We start from the raw sequence: 21,435 nt of genomic DNA on the forward strand, positions 1-21,435 counted from the left end.
AACCGTCTCTCGCCGTCCTTACTACTCTATTTGCTGTCATTCGGCTTATGTGGTCGTTCCATTCTACTCTTCTGCTTTTCACCCACTTATTAATGTTGTCCACCTTGCATCTCCTTCGTATATCTGCACTACTAGCTCTATCCCACAGCGTCTTACCATCGATTTTTCGCAACGTTTTCATCTCTGCGGTTTCTAGCATTCTTTTTGTCCTTTCTGTATCAGGTCGTGTTTCTGCAACGTATGTCATTATTGGTCTGATGACTGTTTTGTAAATTCTGCCTTTCACTTCTTTTCCGATGTTTTTATTTCTCCATATTGTTTCTTTCAGACAACCTGCGGCTCTGTTTGCTTTATTCACCTGATCTTCCACTTCTGTTTCGAGCTTTCCGTAGCTGCATATAGTGTGATGCCTAGATATTTGAACTCCATAACTTGTTCTATTATTTGACCCTCCAGCTCTAATTTACCCTTATTAGATCTGCTGTTATAACCATGCATTTAGTCTTTTTTGGGGAAATTAACATGTTAAATTTTCTAGCGGTTATATTAAATTCGTGCAGCATGCGTTGTAAATCATCTTCACTTTGAGAGATTAGGACTGCGTCGTCTGCATAGCAGACAGATTATTTTAAGTTGTTTTTCTCCCATTTGGTATCCTTTCTTTGTTCTTACTTTTTTTTATTATTTCGTCCATGATCAGGTTGAACAACAGAGGACTCGGGGAATCTCCCTGTCTTATCCCATTGCCAGCTTCAATTAGGTCAGTTAGTACTTCATCTACTTTTACTTTTATTGTGTTGTTCTGGTAGATATTTTTGATCGTTTTAATTATTCCTAGAGGTACCTCTCTTGCGTACAATAAATGGATAACGTCCTTTAATTTGACCCTGTCAAATGCCTTCTTAAGGTCCACGAAACATAAGTATGCCGGTTTGTTGTATTCTAATGATTTTTCTTGAATCTGCCTCATTATAAATATAGCGTCGGTGAATGATCTTCCCGACCTAAAACCTTGTTGTTCTTCTGCTAATGATATAATTTTATTCAGTTTGTTTGTTGTCACTTTGGTCGTTAATTTTAGTGTTGTGTTTAATAAATTAATTCCTCTGTAATTCTCCGGGTCCCATTTTTCTCCCTTTTTGAAGAGAGGTATTTATTAGGATGCTTGATCTCCATTCTTGTGGTATTCTGTTTTGTTCTATTATTTTTTGGATTAGTTTTAATAATTGTTTGGTCAGGTCTTGTCCTCCATATTCATTCGATATTCTGTCCTCTCCTGGTGACTTTCTATTTTTTAATTTCCTTAATGCTTCCGTTACCTCTGCTTCTTCAATATTTATTTCTTCGTTTGTTGTCACTTCAGGTGTTGGTGGTTCGTTATCGTTATCTTTAGCAAAGAGATCGAAAATAGTCTGCCCAAGTTTCCTTCTGAATGTGTTTCGTTTTTATTAGTTCGTTCATCTCTTTCCTTTGTCCTCTGATCATTCTCCATATTTCCTTTTGTGTTCCGTAGAAGGCTTGTTCTATCTGTTTTGAGAAACTCTCCCAGTGTTCTCTTTTTATTTGTCTGACTAAAGTGTTTGTTTCGTTTCTAATTCTTTTATAGTGGTTGAATGCCTGTTGTGTTTGTTGTGATCTGTATTGTAAAAAGGCTTTCTTCTTTTCTTCACATTTTACCTTCACTTCGTCTCGAAACCATGGGGTTTTCTTTTTTGATATATTGGTATTCGTTACTTTCCTCTCTCCAAGTGATTCTGTTGCTGCGTTAATTATGTTACTTTTGAGTTTTTCCCAGCTTTCCCCGATGTTATCGTTTTCTAGTATTTCATTATCAGCAATCTTCTCTGATATTCTTTTTCTATATAAGTACTCCGTGGATTCCGTACTTAGTCCTTCGACTTTTGTTTGTGTTGGTGCCACTCTCTTAGGTGTGAAGCATTTCATGGTGATTCTAATTTTACATACCTAATACTACATTTTCGTTTTTGACATTCTCATTATGTTTTTGTTTAATTCCAGGTATTACTTGGTTGCCTATTCGAGCGTTAAAATCCCCCAGTATTATCAACTTTCCTCTAACTTGATCTACTACTTGTTGCGATTGATCATATAATATTTCCCTTGTTGTTTGGGGCTTACTATTTTCTGGGCCGTATACTCCGATGATGTTCAGGTCTTCTTACATTAGAGATAGTGAGTTACACAATAGGGGAATAATCTTTAATATGTTTTAAAGAGGACTAATTAAATCTAAACCTGTCTTTCCTTCTTAAAGAGGACTTTTCCACTTTCCAAGAGGTGGTTTCCACTTTCTTAACGGTTGCACAAAATATGGACCTTAAAATAAATTAGGAAAAACTAAAATGTTGGTATCGATTCCAAATAACAGAGATAAAGGTAGAAGCTCTGAAAAAACTTCAATACAAACCACTATATTTTGAGGAAGGAAATAAGTTTACCTATCTGGGTTCCTCCTTAACAAACGATAATAATATAATGACACATCTGAAGAAGTAAAACGAAGGATACTGCTAACGAACAAAAGTTATTATTTTGGGCTACAGAAGCAGCTAAAAAACAGAAATTTAAGCAAAAAAACCAAACTAACAAATTATACATCACCCATCTTACCTCCCCCATCCTGCTGACTTATGTGTTAGAAACATGGACCTAAGAAAAATAATGGGAGCAATCGGTGAGAATGGTATTTGTAGAAGGCGATATAATTTCGAACCGTACGAGAAGTGTAAAAAAATAGAAAATGATAGAAACAATATCCTACATCAAAATAGGTAGGCTTAGTAGTATGGTATAGTTAGACCCAAACCCAGACATCCAAAGTGAAAGTTATCCTCCAACACCAAATTGTTCTATATGGTCCACATAATGTTCAGAAAAAAGTCACATCATTTTGAGCGTCGGGTTTGGGGGAGAGAGGGGGGAGAAATCTGCAAATTCCTAGTTTTTTACGTTTTTCGTCAATATTTCTAAAACTAAGCGGTTTAGCATGAACAACCCTCTACACAAAATTGTTCTACATTAAATTTGAAATAAAAAAGGCCCTATGCATAACCCTTCTAAAATGAACGGTTCCAAAGTTACGGAGGTAGTATAGTATAATTGGTCCAAAAAAAGGCCTAACCCAGACATCCAAAGTAAAAGTTTTTCTTCAACACAAAATTGTTCTATATGGTCCACATATTGTTCAGTAAAAAGTTACACCATTTTGAGCGTCCGGTTTGGGGGGAGATGGGGAAGAAGTCGGTAAATTAGTAGTTTTTTTTACGTTTTTCGTCAATATTTCTAAAACTATGCTTTAGCGTAAGGAATGTTCTATAGAAAAATGTTCTACATAAAATTTAAAACAAAAAAGGTTCTATACATAATTGTTATAAAATCAACGGTTCCAGAGTTACGGAGGGTGAAAAGTGGAGGTTTTCGATACTTTTTATATTCACCGATTTCTCCCCCCCCCCCCCCCCCCAAACCCGACACTCAAAATGGTGTGATTTTTTTCTGAACATTAAGTGGACCATATAGAACAATTAGGTGTTGGAGGATAACTTTCACTTTGGATATCTGGGTTTTTGGTATAGTTAATATCTTAAATGTTGCCAAAAAAATATAAAAAGTATCGAAAACCTCGACTTTCACCCTCCGTAACTCTGGAACCGTTGATTTTATAACAATTATGTATAGAACATTTTTTGTTTTAAATTTCATGTAGAACATTTTGGTATATAACATTGTTTACGCTAAAGCATAGTTTTAGAAATATTGACGAAAAACCTAAAAAAACTACTAATTTAGCGGCTTCTCTCCCATCTCCCTCCCAAACCGGACGCTCAAAATGGTGTAACGGTTTAGTGAACAATATGTGGACCATATAGAACATTTTGGTGTTGGAGGAAAACTTTTACTTTGGATGTTTGGGTTAGGCCTTTTTTGGACCAGTTATACTATACTACGTACGTAACTTTGGAACCATTCATTTTAGAAAGATTATGCATAGGGCCTTTTTATTTCAAATTTAATGTAGAACAATTTTGTATAGAGGGTTGTTCATGTTAAACCGCATAGTTTTAGAAATATTGGCGAAAAACTTAAAAAACTACGAATTTACCGATTTCTCCCCCCTCCCCCCCCCCCCAACCCGACGCTCAAAATGGTGTGAATTTTTTCTGGACATTGTGTGGACCATATAGAACAATTTGGTGTTGAAGGATAACTTTCACTTTGGATGTCTGGGTTATGCCATCTTTTGGATCAACTATACTATACTATAGGTGGACTGGACATCATGGGCAAATGAAAATAACCCACCCAGACGAACCCTATTAGCGGTACCAGTAGGAAATAGGAGTAGAGCCAGACCAAGGCTGAGATGGAGGGACGATGTGGACGAGAACGCGAGGAAGATCGGCGCAGCAAACTGACAACGGTTGGCGATGAACATAAAAGACTGCCAAAATAAACTGAGGAAGGTCGAGGCTCAACTTGGCTATTAGACCAGGGCATTTTCAGAACTAAAAACACCGGAATAAATCGATTTTTAAATACAGCACCTACTGACTTGCAACTTTTTGCATTGTGTTCAGGATAACGTCAGGAAATAAGTCTACAATACAAAAATGGGTGAAAATGCATAATCGCATTTTAAAGCGCATAAAATGTACATAAACATGTCAAAATCAGTATATTAAGGGCCAGATTTTGTTATTCGGGGGGTTTTTGGGGTCACTGAACATGAATACGACATCATAACCGACCACGAAGCACTTGGTGCCCAGGGTCACTGCTAAGGGAAGTCATCTGGACTTTCCAGGGGTTTCAGCACTAAATTGATGTAAAATATTACTCGGAGGTTCTTGGGGTCTCTGAACACGAATACGTCATCAGAACTGACCCCCGGAGCACCTGGTGCCCCGTGTCACTGCTAAGGCACGTCATCATCTGGGGTTTCGAGGGTTTTCAACACTAAATTAATGCAAAGGGATTATTTGATGGTTTTTTGAGTTGCTGAACACGAATACACCATTAGAACCGACACCCAGAGCATCTGGTGCCTAGGGTCACTGCTATGGCACGTCATTTTCTGGAGTTTCAAGGATTTTCGATTTATTTTTTCCTAAATGCCCTGGTCAATACAGGGTGTTTCATTAATAATTGTCCATATAGTAACTGGAGAAACCTTAGCACAAAATACGAAGATTTAACCTAAAACACTTAAATAAAATGTGGTTCCTTACTGAGTTACAGGCTGCAAGAATTTGCACTGATTTGTTATGCAGGGTGTTTCATTAATAATTGTCCATATAGTAACTGGAGAAACCTTAGCACAAAATACGAGGATTTAACCTAAAACACTTAAATAAAATATGGTTCCTTACTGAGTTACAGGCTGTTTTATCAAAAAATTTAACAACTATTTTTGCTCAGCATTTTAAAACTATTCGACGTATCCTTTTTATACTTGACAAAAAGTGCGACTACTATACACCCTACTAAATTATGATAAACAAACGTTTCTAGCTACTACCAGTGGCGTACGACAGGGGATGGTGAATGGTTGAACCTTCTCAAATTCTACGCAACTGGAGGAATTACTATTTTAGTGCCATTTTTAGATTCTCCAATACTTTCTACGTAAATAATATACTCTTCATTGGTAACGATAAAGTCATTAATTTTCGAGATATTTGAAGTTAAATATGAAACGGCACAGTTATTTTGATTAATTATTTATATGATTCATATTATGATTAAAATAAAAATTATTTGTACCCAGTACTTTAAAACTATTTGGCGTATCCTTATCATACCTGGCAGAAAGTGTAGGTACTGTACACCCTACTAAATTAAGATAAATAAACGTTTCTAGCTACTACCACAGGCGTACGACAGGGGATAGTGGCAGGTTGACCCTTGCCAAATTCTACGCCACTGGCGAAATTGCTATTTTAGTGTAATTTTCTGATTTTCCAATACTTTTTATGTAAATAATATACTCTTCATTCGTAACGATAAAATTATTAGTTTTCGAGATAGTTGAAATTAAAAATGAAGCGATACAATACATTAATCAAAATGGCCGTGTCGTTTCATTTTTAACTTCAAAGATCTCGAAAACTAATTACTTTATCGTTACGAATGAAGAGTAGATTATTTTGATAGAAAGTATTGGAGAATCCAAAAATTTAACTAAAATAGCAATTCCGCCAGTGGCGTAAAATTTGGAAAGGGTCAACCATTCACTTTCCTCCGTCGTACGCCTCTGGTAATAGCCAGATACGTTTGTTTAACATAATTTAGTAGTTTGTACAGTACCTATACTTCCTGCCAAGTATGAAAAAGATACATCGAATAGTTTTAAAATGCTGAGCAAAAATAGTTTTTAAATTTTTAGATAAAACACCCTGTAACTCAATAAGGAACCACATTTTATTTAAGTGTTTTCGGTTAAATCTTCGTATTTTGTGCTAAGGTTTCTTCAGTTACTATATGGACAATTATTAATGAACCACCCTGTATAGCACCACTGATGATGAATTATTGTGAAGCAAAAACAATACTGTCTTTTTTAACTAAAACATAGAGAAAATTAAATATATATCACAATAAGCATACACCATTATCAATTTTGCGATCGCGGCTTCTCTGAACGGTAAATAAAACAATAATTTTTGAACAGATAAAAATAGAGTAATATATTAAACAAGAATACGTACCAAAATACAATTTTAATTTAATAAAAATCTTTCTGCTTCACTAAATAAAATGCAATTATAATATCACGATAATACTTGATACGAAAGAGAAATTTTAAGGGTGAAATTGTACAAAAATTGATTTAATATTGATAGATTTCTCAATGATACAATCATTTTGATAACAATTGATGAATATGCCTCACGAGAATGGATTCAGCGTCGATATTTTATACCATGACAAATAAACAAATAAAGTTTTAAAAACATGAATTACATTTATTAACCTTTTAATTTTTCTTCCACCCATAAAACAAAATCAAAATAGTTATACAGTGATGACCGCGCTAATAACCGGCAGAATGACACAAAAGATGGAAAACATAATATACCCTATTCCACGAACATACGCCTGTTTTGGATTACTTCGACAACGAATATTTTACTGTGCAAAATAAGAAGAATGAAAGTAAATTGCAAATTACATTGTTGTTTATTGGAATAATTATTAGCGCCATTTACTTTCGTACTTCTTATGTTGTACAGTAAAATATTCGTTGTCGAAGTAATCCAAAACAGGCGTATGTTCGTGGAATGGCCCATACATTGTGAAGCGAAAAAAGATGAAACTAGTAAAGGTGGAAATTATTGATACAAACGTATTAACATTATATCGATAATTTCCACCTCTACTAGTTTCATTTCTTTTTATATCAGAATTTATTATATTTTCCATCTTTTGCGTTATTTTGCCGGTTATTCGACTACTACATGGTAGCCATACCCTACTAAATAGAAAATTTAGTAGGGGTAACAAAATATTGATTTAACAAAATTGTGTTTCATGGAGTTATTCACCCTTAAAATTTCCAGATTCTATGTTGACAAGATAAGCGGTATACATAGTACTATTAATAATTAAAGTCTTTAAATATTACTGGTAATTAAATCTCATATATGCGTGGGGCGTTTTAAAATGGTAAATGCAGATCATTATAAAAATAAAATATACTCAGCTAAAATTTAGTAGGACTATTATGATTTATACATATATTATAATAGAACTATTATTAAAGCTTTTAAGTAATCTAGTTCTGCGGGTACATTTATACTGTTATAAAAAAGTGATATGTGTTGTGGAATAAAGGAAAATGTTACTAACGACTGAATACTCAAAGCAACCTATACCTATTGCAGTAATGTTATATTTTTATGTGGTTTCTCTTTATGTTTAAGTAAACCATCAATTTGGCTTTAGAAATAAACATATTATTGATCAGGTACACAGAATTACCAACGAAATTAAAACGTGAAATTTAAAGAATAGCGGTAAAAGCAAAAATCGTTAAAAATAGAAAACTTTGAAGAACCATATCTTGCTTAAAATTAGTCCTAGAATCTTCTACAATAGATCATTTCAATAGTAATTGATTTTTCTTTCTATTAATTGTACCATTGCATATTGACACACCTAAAACTGTCTAAAAGAAGTTATAGAACAATGTTTGCGAAAAAACTGGGGCAAAAAAACCAAATCGTGTTCTGTGTTTTTTTTGCTTCGTGTTATGAATATATTTTTGTGAAAAAAAAAAATTGTTGACTTTAGAAAGTGACCTTTTGATACGAAATTTAATTTTAAACAACTTTTCTGTAGATGTATATGTTCGAAAAGTACTACTCTTTCACCAGGGTCTACCCTGGTAACACCAAAGGGACTAATTCGCCACTTTCTCAAAAGCACACTCCTTTAAACAGTAGCACTCCGAGGTTTTTTATAGTTGAGGGTCCATTGAACATATGAAACAATAAAACCCCTTTAACGTTGTAGTTCCTTTTAGCTCTATTTTTTTTATATAAGTAATAGCCTACTAATCGACTTATTTTAATCAATCAAAGCTGATGGTTTGTTTGCTCTTCCATATGTAGAAAACTTGTGATTTATACCGTAAAGAATTTTCCAAGCAGCAAATTTTCGAAATTATTCAATTTTCTGGACAGAGTAGCACACCTGTCCACCGGTCTCACCTGGTGGTTTTCAAAATTTGCACCTTTTGAAAAAAATCTTCATCCTTTGATGTGCCGCTAGGTGAAAAAGAAGGGCAGGCATGATAGATTGCATCCTTAAATTCGCCAAAACATTTTGACACAAACTGATCAAGACAAACAAAATTTATCAAAATTTTAAAAACCTGAAAGATATAATGATAACAATATTACAGTATGCTATAAAAGAGGTTTAGGAGAAAATGTTTCCCTATGAACCGCATAATTATTTGCAATAAAATGCCCTAATACTATTTTTCTACACTCATACATACTTTAATATATCAATTATGATTTCACTACCTGTATCATAATGAACGTCATTATGATACATGTCAAGTCCTTTGTACTTAAAGGACGTAAGTATTTGTAATGAAATAATACTCGATGTAAAATACTTTATTTTACAGAATTATGCACATGGTTTCCATTTTCTATCGCAGTATTAAGTATGTGACAGCTGTCGTTCAGATGACAGTAGTACCAACCTACATTCATGGTTAAGGGAGTTTTACACGAACATAACACCTCCTCCCTTGACCATGAATTACAAAAGTTAACTAGAAGTAAAAGTACTTACAAATTCAGTCTGGTAACAGGTTTCCTTACTCTAGTGGAACGCCTTAAAATGGGTTCCTCAGTTTCAGTTTGAGCCCCAGGTACACTATTCGAACTTTCCATATTGTTTGAAATTTCGGATTCATCAGTAATCACTTCGGTAGGTGGTGGTGAGACACTGTGCTCTGGAATTGATGCCTCCCTCGGAATCAAATTGTGAGTAATGGTATCCGGAATGTAACATGTTGGATTATTTTGAGATGGAGTATATTCCCCAATTTGCCGTATTTGGTCTACATGACGTTTCCATGTTCTACCATCATCTAACTGAATTAAATAATGCAATAACCCTAATCTGAGTACAATAATGCCAAATTGCCATTTAGAATGAAAATAATCCCTCACGGAAACCCTAGTTCCTATATCAAAGTTTCTTAGACTCATATCAGTATAGGTAACTCTATCACTACATGAAGGTTTAAGTAAATCTAATCTATTCCTTATTTGTCTTCCTAACATAAGTTCTGAGGGACTTTTACCTGTAACTGTATGTGGGCTTCTGCGGTATTGCATAAGTAGCTTACATAATTCAAACTCCCTGTCATTTCCCTCACTTCGCATAGCCCTTAAACATTTTTTTAGTATTTGGACATATCTCTCTCCCTGTCCATTAGTTGCAGGATGGTAGGGTGCAGTAAATTTTTGTGTAATTCCATTATCTTTCATAAAAGTTCTAAACTCATGAGAGTCAAATTGTCTACCATTGTCTGTAACAAAAACTTTAGGAATACCAAAAGTTGTAAAAATTTTTCGGCAAATTTCAATAGTAGTTTTTGTAGTAGTATTTTTTGTAAAATGAATTTCAGGCCATTTACTGAAGGAATCTACCAATATAAAATAATAACCTCCATTGAAAGGTCCAGCGTAATCAGCATGCACTCGTTCAAAACAAAATTTTGGTGGCTCCCATATATGAGAATTATCTTTAATTGGGTTGTTCTTATGCTTATTGCACTCTAAACAATTTTTACAAAGTGACTCAATATCCTGGTCTATGTGAGGCCACCAGCAATAACTACGAGCTAAAGATTTCATTCTAACTATTCCAAAATGTGCAGTATGTAATTCTGTCAAAATTTTATTTCTCAATTTAGTAGGTATAACTACTCTTTGTCCTCTCATAATAACATCAGATTGTAATGAAAATTCAGCTTGATTTATATTGAAGCTAAATCGTTTATCAACAGGTTTTCCTGTTTTTAACCCAACACGTAATTTTTTTAAGGTATGATCATTTTTTGTATGAAAAGCTAGATCTCTAATATTTGTAGGCAAAGTTTCAATTTGATTTATTTCAAAAATATCTGGCTCATCATGTGTGAAATTTTGTTCTGATTTTATAGGTAGACGTGAAAGTGCGTCAGCATTGAGATGAGAATCTGTATTTTTGTAACGAATGTCATAATTCAAACCTTGTAAGAAAATTGCATAATGTTGCATTCTTGTTGCACTTAAAACTGGTAGGCTTTTATCAGGTGCAAAAATTTGAACTAACGGTTTATGATCAGTGAGCAAAGTAAATTTCCTAGCACATAAATAATTGTAAAATTTTTTTACTCCAAAAATTATGCTGTAAGCTTCTTTGTCTATTTGTGAGTACCTTTGCTGTGTAGTAGTAAGAGTTTGAGAAGCAAACTGTAAGGGTCTCTCTGTACCATCTGAAAAGATATGTGAAAGTACTGCACCTACCCCATAGGGTGATGCATCAGTTGCTAGTACTAATGGTAAATTTGGGTCATAGTGACATAAAACATTTCTAGAACAAATGAGTTTTTTTGCTTTGTCAAACGCAGTTTGACAAGTATTCGACCATTTAAAATTGACATTCTTTTTAAGTAAATTATTTAATGGTTGTAAAATTGTAGAAGTATCTTTTAAAAAACGTCTGTAATAATTAATTAGGCCACAGAAACTCCGAACTTGAGTTCTGTTTGTAGGTATTGGAGCATTTGCAATTGCAGTTACCTTATCTGCACTAGTAGACACACCCGTTTTACTCATCTTATATCCACAGTAGTCAATCTCGTCTTTGAAAAATTCGCTTTTATCCAAATTTATATGTAAATTATGTTCAGATAATTTCTTTAAAACTTGTTCAAGTCTTTGTAAATGTAAGGTATTATTTGGAGCTGTAATTCTTATATCATCCTGAAATATTGAAATACCATCTATTCCTTGTAGCATTTGCTCCATTAAACGTTGCCATTTGGCAGGAGCACTAGCAATTCCAAACATTAATCGATTTGGTTGAAATAAACCTTTATGGGTGTTTAATGTAAGTAAATGTTTCATTTCATCTTTTATTGGCAAGTGTAAGTAAGCTTTCGTAATATCTATTTTTGTATATTTGTCCCCACCTGCTAATTGGGAAAGTAGGTCATCTGGTGTAGGTAAAGGGTATTCATCCACTTCAATGCAAGGGTTTAATGTGATTTTAAAATCACCACAAATGCGTATGTCCCCATTTTGTTTAACTACAGGAACAATAGGAGTTGCCCAGTCCGAAAATGCTACTTTCTTTAAGACTCCCTGATTTACTAAGGACTCTAATTCTGCCTCAACTTTAGGGCGTATTGCAAAAGCTACAGGACGGGCCTTACAAAATTTTGCTTTAGTACCAGGTTTTAGATAAATTTCAGCCTCTAACCCTTTTATTTCACCAACTGACTTTTCAAATAAATGTTTATATTTATCTAACAAAGTTGCAATTTCAAAATTTTCATGTAGAATTGTATTTACCTGATGTAAATTGATTTCCAGAGCATGTATCCACTCTCGACCAACCAGTGAGTAGCCATCACCATCCACCACATACAACTTTAGAGTGTGCTTTAATTCCTGGTGCTCAACCTCCACTGAAACTAAACCTAAAACATTCAAATTATTTTTGCAGTATGTAGTTAATTTAACATCCGATTTTTGTAATTGTAATGCAGGAAAATATTTTTCAAATATATTTTTATTTATGATTGTAACAGCAGCGCCAGAATCAATTTCAAAATTTAAAATATTACCATTCACTTTTAAATTTATAAAAAATTTATCTTTGCAATTTCCAGCATTTACTTCTAAGACCTCTTGAGCAGAGTTTACTGAATTTACTTGCCTGTGTGAATTTTGTTGTGCCTTTAAACAAACTTTTTGAATGTGTCCGACGTTTTTACAAAAGTTACAGATTAAATGCTTTTTATTACATTTATCGGCTAAATGCGAGGTGTCTCCGCATCTATAACAAGCCCTATTACGGTTATTTGACATTGTAAAAGTATTATTAGGAGAGCTACTATGATTATTTACTGTATTATTATCATTAAATTTACTAGTGTTTGTATTTTTATGAAAACTTTTTGCTTTCGCATTTAAAACATTTATACTAGCCTGATTGTAATTATTGTTGTGAGAAAATTGATTACTATCCTTTTCTGAAGTTTCCATGCTTGCTGCAATTTCTACGGCTCGGTCCAAGTCCAATCCCTTTGTTTCTAATAGTCTGGCTTGAATCCTCTTTGACTGTAAACCAAAAACAAACTGATTTCGTATAGCACTTTTTAAATATGTGGAAAAGTTGCAGTTTATGGCAAGTTTCTGTAGAGAATGTAGGTATTCTTGTATACTTTCGCCTTCTGCTTGTCTTTTTGATTGAAACCTAAATATTTCAGCAATTTCAAGTGGTGCAGGGTTGTAAAAATTATCCATTAACTTAACTGTATCCTCATATGACTTGTCTTCAGGGACCTCTGGAGCTAGTTTATCGCACAGTGTATCGTATGCTTCCGACCCCATGTAATGTAGTAAATAGGGCAATTTCATTTCCTCTGGAATTTTAAAAACTTTGTATGCTCCTTCCAGCCGTTTTACCCACCTGGACCATTTTGTAGCTGTCTGGTTAAAAGGTTCAACGGAAAACTGGAATGTAGAAACTTGTGTAGACATTACTGGAGCTGTAGCAGGTGCAACTATCGCAGTTGTAGTCGAGGAACTCGTGTTTGTACCGGCTGTAGTTGGAACGTTGTAGTTGATGTAGTGTCTGTAATATTTGTATCCATTATCCTCGTCGCCAAATGTCAAGTCCTTTGTACTTAAAGGACGTAAGTATTTGTAATGAAATAATACTCGATGTAAAATACTTTATTTTACAGAATTATGCACATGGTTTCCATTTTCTATCGCAGTATTAAGTATGTGACAGCTGTCGTTCAGATGACAGTAGTACCAACCTACATTCATGGTTAAGGGAGTTTTACACGAACATAACAATACAGATTTTCATTACAATTAAGATTTCTAAGCAATAGGGCTTTTCATCGATTGTCACTTGTTTCGAGCTTCTGTCATATGCTGTATAATCTGTGTATAATATTAATATACACGGATTACACGACATATGACAGACACTCGAAACAAATGACTGTGAATGAAAAGCCCTATAGAATCGCGAGATGACATTCGCGATGAATAGGGCTTTTCATTCACAGTCATTTGTTTCGAGCTTCTGTCATGTGTCACATAATATTAATATATCTACGTCATACGTTATTGGCATATACCAATGATACAAACCAAAGATGTATGACGTAGATATCTTAATATTATACGACAAGTGACAGAAGCTCGAAACAAATGACAATCGATGAAAAGCCCTATGTGGCACATACGCAGTGACTAATGTCGAGTCAAATACATACGCTTTGACAGTTCTCAAAATGTAAACAAACTGACTAATTTAAAAATTAAATCTTTTTAAGAAAATGTCTGAAAACGATAGGGATATTAAAAATTTATCCTCAAATTCATTTTAATATTTGTAATATTGAAAATATAAATGTATCAACAAAATAATTAATTTAACCACATAACTACTTAATTTGTTTGCTTTACAAAATTAATTGAATATATTTTTCGTTGTGAATGATCATAGAAAAAATCATGTATACAACTTGCATTTAATTATATTATCATTATGAAGCAGAGCTATATAAATATTATCATTACGAAACTCGCATCACAATGACCATCATTACATGCTCTTTGCATAGCATAATATACTATTACCAAACATCCAAAATAGATTCACAGTAATAAAATTTTGAAAAAGAAGAATGCTTTTCTATGCAGGAATATTTTATTACAAAAATGAGCTATCACATTGACAAATCTAATTTCTTAACAAATATAATAATTCTCAACAGGTATCAGAGATATCTATACTACAATTTAATGGATTTGCATAGATCATTTTTTTTATTTAAATGGACTACTTACACAAAAATACATAAAAAATAAATTAGAAAAAATCTGAATTATTTCATTTTAATAGTATAGTATAAAATATATGAATATTTCTACAACTCTAAAATAAATGTATATAAATCAGAAATAATTTTACTAAATTTTAACTGATTTTTGCTTCTTTCTGAGATACATATGGTAATTATACAGAACAACTCAAGGCAATACCCAAAAACTCTTCAAAACCTAGTGTTATAACTCCCTTCAGTTCACGATCTTTCTTTTTAAAGGCTTCTGTGAATTGTTGAATCTGAATACATACTACAATAAACTGATCAACAGACATCCTGCTATGGGTTTTAAGATCACTTTTAACTAACAAAAATTTGACAAACTCTGGAGAGAATCTAAAGCCCATTTGTTGAAAGGCTTGTGTAAGTTCTGTCTCATCAATACTACCTGAACCATCTCTATCATAGTTTTTAAAAACTGCTAGCCACTGGTTAATGTAGTTATAAAGCAACTGAAACTCGTTTACCCCAATAGTTCCACTGTGATCAATATCAAACATGGATATCATCAATTTGCAAGCTGTGGGGGAGAAATTTTCACCTTGTCCATTGATTAATGCAGCTTGAAGTTCTTCCCAACTGATTTGCCCTGAACGATCCTTATCGACAGCTTGAAACCATGACTGGACATCAGGGTTTATTTGATTGGGTTGACCATAGCCACCTGATGCAGCGAAACCGCCTCCCTGGGGCTGACCAAAACCCCCTTGAGGTTGGCCGAAACCTTGTTGTTGAGCAAAACCTCCTCCTTGGTGCTGATCATAACTTCTTCCTTGAGGTTGGCCATAATTTCCTCCTTGAGGTTGACCACCATAACCTCCTGGATTGTAAGCTCCATATGCTGGATTCTATAAAGAACAAAAAATGACTAAAAATTTTATAGGCCTTCTACCAAAAAGTTATTAAGCAAAGTCCTTCTATTTATAATTTTTTTGTTTTATAAATCAATAACTTTTTGAAGTTATACTTCTTTAGGCGCGATTGGGAGTGAATTTTTATTATTCTGCGCGCATGCGCACACACACAGTATGGCGTTAGTTGCTAAATCTTTCAAGTTATGTATATATCAGTGCAAAGAAAGGTGTGAAAAGAATATATTAGTGTTTTTAGTAAATATATTTATTATAATTTTTGTGTCTTTGGATTTGTCTTCCTCGGGAGTAAGATAAGTAATAAAAGCATTTTTATATGTATTATGTTATGTACTTCACTTCGTCTCTTTGTTACCGTGAATTGTCATTATGTGCAAGGAGAAACTATATAAACAGAGAGCTCGTAGGGTTATTAGTAGAGCATTCGGCTACAGATTGAGAGGTATTGGGTTTAAATCCAGACCATTCCTATTTTTTTTTTTGGAAAGTGGTTACAAAATTAGTTTAATATTAAAATAAAATAAACTGTTTAAAGTATATTTATTTCGTTGAAGTCATATAACAGAAGCATAACTTTGTACATGCGTACAAAGTACACACACATTCTTTTTATAGGTATATTGATCCAGTCGTCAGAGATGTGATCTCAAATAAGAAGAATGAGATGACTTTGTCTCTCCTACTTCAGGCGTCCCCCTAAAATTCATTCGGTGAGTGGGGAAGGGAAAGAAAAACATTGATTTACCAAGAATCTGTATGCCATAGAAAAAAAAACGTTTTAAACAAGAATTAGGTGTAAAATTAAATGAAAAGGGACATAAGAAAGGTGAGATAAACTCAAGAATAATAAACAGAAACAAAAAGAATGGAGAATTGCAATCATTAATGAAATCCAAATATGTCTCAAGGAAAACAAAAATTAGAATCCACAAAACAGTTATCAAGCTTACTACCTAAGATCTTCAATTAGAAGCATTCAAATTGTGGTGCAATGCTATCAACGAATCCTTAAGATTCCGTGGGTTTCGCACACTTCTAATGGAGATGTTCTTCAAGTGATGAATTCAGAACTTCTGCTCATAAACATCATAAAGAGGAGAAACAGAATACTTCAGCCATATAATTAGAGGATCTACATAGCATCTACTTTACCGTATAATTCAAGGAAAAGAGATGGATTGATCGAAAGAAACTTTCTCAAGAACTCGTAAACATGATAACGGCCAACCTCTAAATACGGACACAGCACCTAAAGAAGAAGGTCTTCAAGGCCTGTTGAACTTTAAAAATAAATAAATAAAGTTTCAAGAACTCATAAACATGATGTCTGCCAAAGTCTGAATACAGACACGGCATCTAAGGAAAAAGGTCTTCAAGGCCAATTATGTTTCTGCATTAGACTAAGTTTCACAGAAGTCATCTTTAGAAATACTGCGAAAATTATGAATTAGAAACAATGAATAAATCTATTTTTTATTTCATTAAAATTATTACCAGGGGCAGAATTTCTGAGGAATTTGTAAGTGTCTTGAAAATAGCTAGTGAATACATTACATTCTTCCATATTTTGTTATGGACATTTAGTATTAAATAGTTCTTGTATATAATATGAAGCATATTAGGAAGATATGCATGAATTCAGGTCCGAGTCACATAAAATGTGTCTTAACTGCATTGATTTAGAAACCAGTCTCTATTAACATGTAGTGCCCATCTTGAACAAGTTCCACTTGGCTGGTACCACGTACTTAAATCGTTCATTTAGTAACCTTGGTGATGCTACTTGTGTATCATGGGCACCGAACGGGTTAAGTATAAGATATTTTGTAAAATACTACAAGTTTTGGTAATTATAGAACATGTAATCAATTTAAATTAAACCTGCTAAAATATGATAGCGTATGGCCTATAATATAAGGCTAGGCGTGTAAGAAGGGCAAATTCAAAAATCCCTGTTTCGATAAAAATGCACTTTTAAAGTTGTTGAGTGAACGCGAACTCAACAAATTTGATTATTTAATTCACTAATTAAAGATAATTCTAAGAGCTATAAGAATGAACCACTGTGTCAGGTAAAAGGATGAAAGTAGAAAATAATACTAAAAAAATCACCCTTCTTGCACTCATAGCCTCATAAAAATTACCTAAAAATTGTATCTTTTGAAGGCTTTAATGCTAAGTCAATTGAGTATTCACGGTCATCCTTTTTAGTTTTTTAAATCACTTTAGAATTGCATATTTTATAGTTACCATAAGATTATATGTCCTTACCATTATGTTTTGTTGTCTTTACACTCAATACAATTCATTTGATTAATTAGCAATTAATTAATTAAAAACACGTAATAGTATACAATTTAAAGTTAAAATAGAGTATTTTAGTACATTACATTTGAAATTGTTAGATTCTATTGCTTGATGGCAATTAAATTTTGTTACACAGAGAAAAACTATTATTTTTAGTATTCATCATGTATTCATTATAAAACATAATATTGTACTTACTGGATACATTATTACAGGTATTATAATTATAACTATATTTTAAGGAATAAATAGGTTGTTCAATTCGTCTATATAATTTTTTACAACAGAGGTAACTTCATTTATGATTAATGATTAATTCTCAATTCTCTAAATAGAAATGCATTAATTCCAAGAATGTGAATGTTGCAACAACCAACACTTCCGTATTGAAAGTCATTTGTCTCGTATGATGTCAATGTCAAATTAATTTTTTTCAATGTCAAATTTTTTAAAAACGTGCCAACTCCGTTTAAGATTGAACTGAAGTGAATAAAAGTAAATAAATACAATGAATTATTTTTTATATGTTTTTTATGCGATCTAGAAGATGACACGTATATTTTGTGTTGTGAAGATTCGATTATATCCAAAAATGTATTTTTTTCGATAATATGACCAGACTATAATGGTTAAAAGTGTAGCTAACTTCACACACTACCTGTAAAACAAAGCAAGAAAGAAGAGTATTTTTTTAGAGGTTAGGTGTTAGACTTTAAAAATTTCATATGTTTGGAAAGTTTTTCATCATTCAAATAATAAGCTATGGATAAGGCACAGAAGGAAAATAAAAGTAAGTAAAAATAATTCGTATATATTTTTTAATCTTAATTTTACATCGTAGAGGAAAAAGTTGCTCCAGATGGTTTAACAAAAAAAGAAAGAAGAGCACAAAAAGTAGGTGCTAGACAGACTCAAGAACCTGGTGAAGCAACACAAAGCCCTAATTTACCCAAATGTAATAGTACTTCCCATCCGAACAATAAACCAAAAGTCGAAAGTGGTGGTGTAAATAAAAAAGAAAATAAATCCAATGAACACAATGTAGCTTCTAAAACACTTTCAGAAAAAGAACTGCGAAGACTTGAATGGGCCAAAAAACTGGAAGAAGAGAAAGCTAAAGGTAAATGTTGTTTTACTGTTTACATAACATATGTTTTGTTCAAACAAACACCTGGGCATATTTTCTAACATCTGAAGTTGTTCTCTAAGGTCAGTGTATGGTACGATTATAATTTACTATTATAGAATTGTATTTTAAACTATGAATATATTTAATAATGTGATGTTTCCTAAGGATTTGTTGTTCTTATAGTAATTGTTTATTTATTAACCCTCCATCCATCATCACCATTCTCTTTGCCATTATTCCTACGTGCACTAATGCACTACATGAACTAATTGCATTTCATCATGAGTTTCTATCTTGAGTCATATCAACATCAATCCCATTTACTGATATGTCCTGCCTAAGAGTCTCCCCAGGTCTTTTTTGGTCTTCCTCTCCTGCTTCTTCCAAGTATCTGCAGTTCAGCTATTCTTCCTTTCCTTCCATTTCATCCATACAACCCTAATTGTATTGCATGCATCTCCATCTATTTCCCCATTACTCTGTAATACCGATCCTAAGTACTTAAAACTCTCACTTTTAACACTCAACTCTCACTCCGTCATTTCACCATCCAAAGATATCATTTTATTTGTAACTCCATCTTTAAACGGAAATTCCATATATTCTGTCTTTATCCTCATCATCATCAATGGTGCTACAGCCCTATGAAAGAGCCTCGACCTTCCCAAGTCTATTACGCCAGTCAGTCCTATCCATTGCCAACCATTGCCATTTTGTTGCGCCTACTTTCTCCCATCCTCATCTACACCATCCTTCCATCTGAGTTTTGGCCTACCCCCATTTCTACTTCCCACAGGTTGTGACATAAGGAGGGTTCTGTAATTTTGTTAGATGTCCTGCCCATCTTAGTCTTCCTATTCTTATAAGAGACACTACATCTTTACCACCAAATACAGTCGGAAAAATGAAATAATACCCATGAACAATCACATCAATCACTTATTTTGTATTTGCTGTCTTTTTCTATAAATAACAAACGTTTGTTATAGAAAAAGATAGCAAATACAAAATAAGTGATTTATGTGATCGTTCATGGGTGTTCTTTCATTTTTCTGACTGTATATGTTTATATCTGTGGTATACCTCGTAGTTGTATCTCCTCCTCCAAACATCATTTTCACAGATGCCACCGAATATTCCTCTCAGGATCCTTAGTTCAAATATAAGCAGAAGGTTTTCATCTGCCTTGGAAATGATCCATGTCTCCAATCCATATGTCAACACTGGTTATATAAGGGTTTTGTATATGGTTATTTTTGTTTTTTGGCTTAAGTTTCTGCTTCTTATATGTCTACTCATTCCAAAATAGTATTTGTTTGCTAGGATTATGTCTTTGTCCTACTAAGTTTTAAACCCTTTTCCTCTTTTGGTTCTCACCAAAGCCATAAATTCCACAAGAAAAAAAACCTTTTTCCTAAGAGCTTGTCTTCACTGTTGCAGTTTTGTTCTAAGCTGTCTTCATTATTTTCCACCAACACCACATCATCAGCATACATTAACCATCCTTCCATATGGAAATACAATGTTATTTTATTTTGCCTATCCGCTGGAGGATTAAACATTATTATAAGACACAACGTATCTCACTATTCATGGCTATCCTTTTCATTTCTTCAACTCAATAGGATATTTTTTGTTTGCTGCTATAGTATGCAGTTTACCTGTCTCCATCTATTATAGTGTGCAAAACAAGTCAGTTTTTTTGGCTTATCCCCAACTAAAATAGTAAATTGATATGATAAAGTATCAATTTTGCAAAATCAAAACAATAATTCTTCTGATTTATGATTATGTGTAATAAATCAGATGTATAATTTGAATAAATGTTTATATATTTCTTTATACTTTCCAGATAATAAAGAAAATGAGCAGTTAAGTAAGGCAGAACTAAAAGCTAAAAGAAGGGAACTACAAGAAGCTCAGAGGCAACAAAAAGACGCTGAGAAAAAACAAAAACCTGAACAAGTACCAAAATCTCCTTCTGAGCTAAAAGAGAAAGAAAATACAAATAATAAAAAAGTAGTAAACGATAATAAACAGAAAACAGAAAAGAAACCAATTACCAAGAAAGAAGTTAAAAAGGTTACTGATTCTCATAAAGTGCAGCTGGTACAGCATTTATATAATGAAGACCTATTAAAACTAGAAACACATACCATAGCTGTACATCCTGATATTCATCCTGTGTTTATTAGGCTAGGTAATATTTTTTGCTGCTTTTTTTATAATAGAAAGGAAACTATTTAAAATGGTGTTATTTTGATGTACCTACATATTTGCCTTGAAATATAGCCCAGTAAATGACCGTTTTGGAGTGTAATTTTCAGCATCACAATACATTTGCTTGAAAATTTGGATTTAGGTTCTAGTTACCATTCACTTTAAAGTTGGACTTGTGCCTTGAACCCACATCCAAATTTTCATACAATTCGGTGGTGATACTGAAAATTACATGGTAT

The 21,435-nt window shown here is 33.2% G+C and overlaps 2 protein-coding genes across 2 annotated transcripts in view; one reads left to right on the top strand and one right to left on the bottom strand.

Moving 5' to 3' along the window:
- Window positions 1–14,471: 14,471 nt before the first annotated feature.
- LOC114341793 (peflin) lies at window positions 14,472–18,240 on the bottom strand. The gene is made up of 2 exons (XM_028292604.2): window positions 18,046–18,240; window positions 14,472–15,516 (listed from the first exon to the last, which is right to left on the bottom strand). Exons 1-2 carry the CDS (start codon window positions 18,052–18,054, stop codon window positions 14,800–14,802), a joined length of 726 nt encoding a protein of 241 aa, XP_028148405.2. The 5' UTR covers window positions 18,055–18,240; the 3' UTR covers window positions 14,472–14,799.
- Window positions 18,241–18,373: 133 nt separating this feature from the next.
- Window positions 18,374–21,435, top strand: part of LOC114341792 (translation initiation factor eIF-2B subunit delta) — a 32,709-nt gene continuing 29,647 nt past the window's right edge. Inside the window, exons 1-3 of the mRNA XM_050651800.1 lie at window positions 18,374–18,637; window positions 18,689–18,967; window positions 20,829–21,176. Coding sequence (XP_050507757.1) covers window positions 18,610–18,637; window positions 18,689–18,967; window positions 20,829–21,176 — 655 coding nt within the window. The 5' untranslated portion in view covers window positions 18,374–18,609. The remainder of the gene's footprint in view (window positions 18,638–18,688; window positions 18,968–20,828; window positions 21,177–21,435) is intronic.

This window comes from Diabrotica virgifera, chromosome 5 (assembly GCF_917563875.1).
Source record: "Diabrotica virgifera virgifera chromosome 5, PGI_DIABVI_V3a".
Taxonomy (NCBI): Eukaryota; Metazoa; Arthropoda; class Insecta; order Coleoptera; family Chrysomelidae; genus Diabrotica; species Diabrotica virgifera.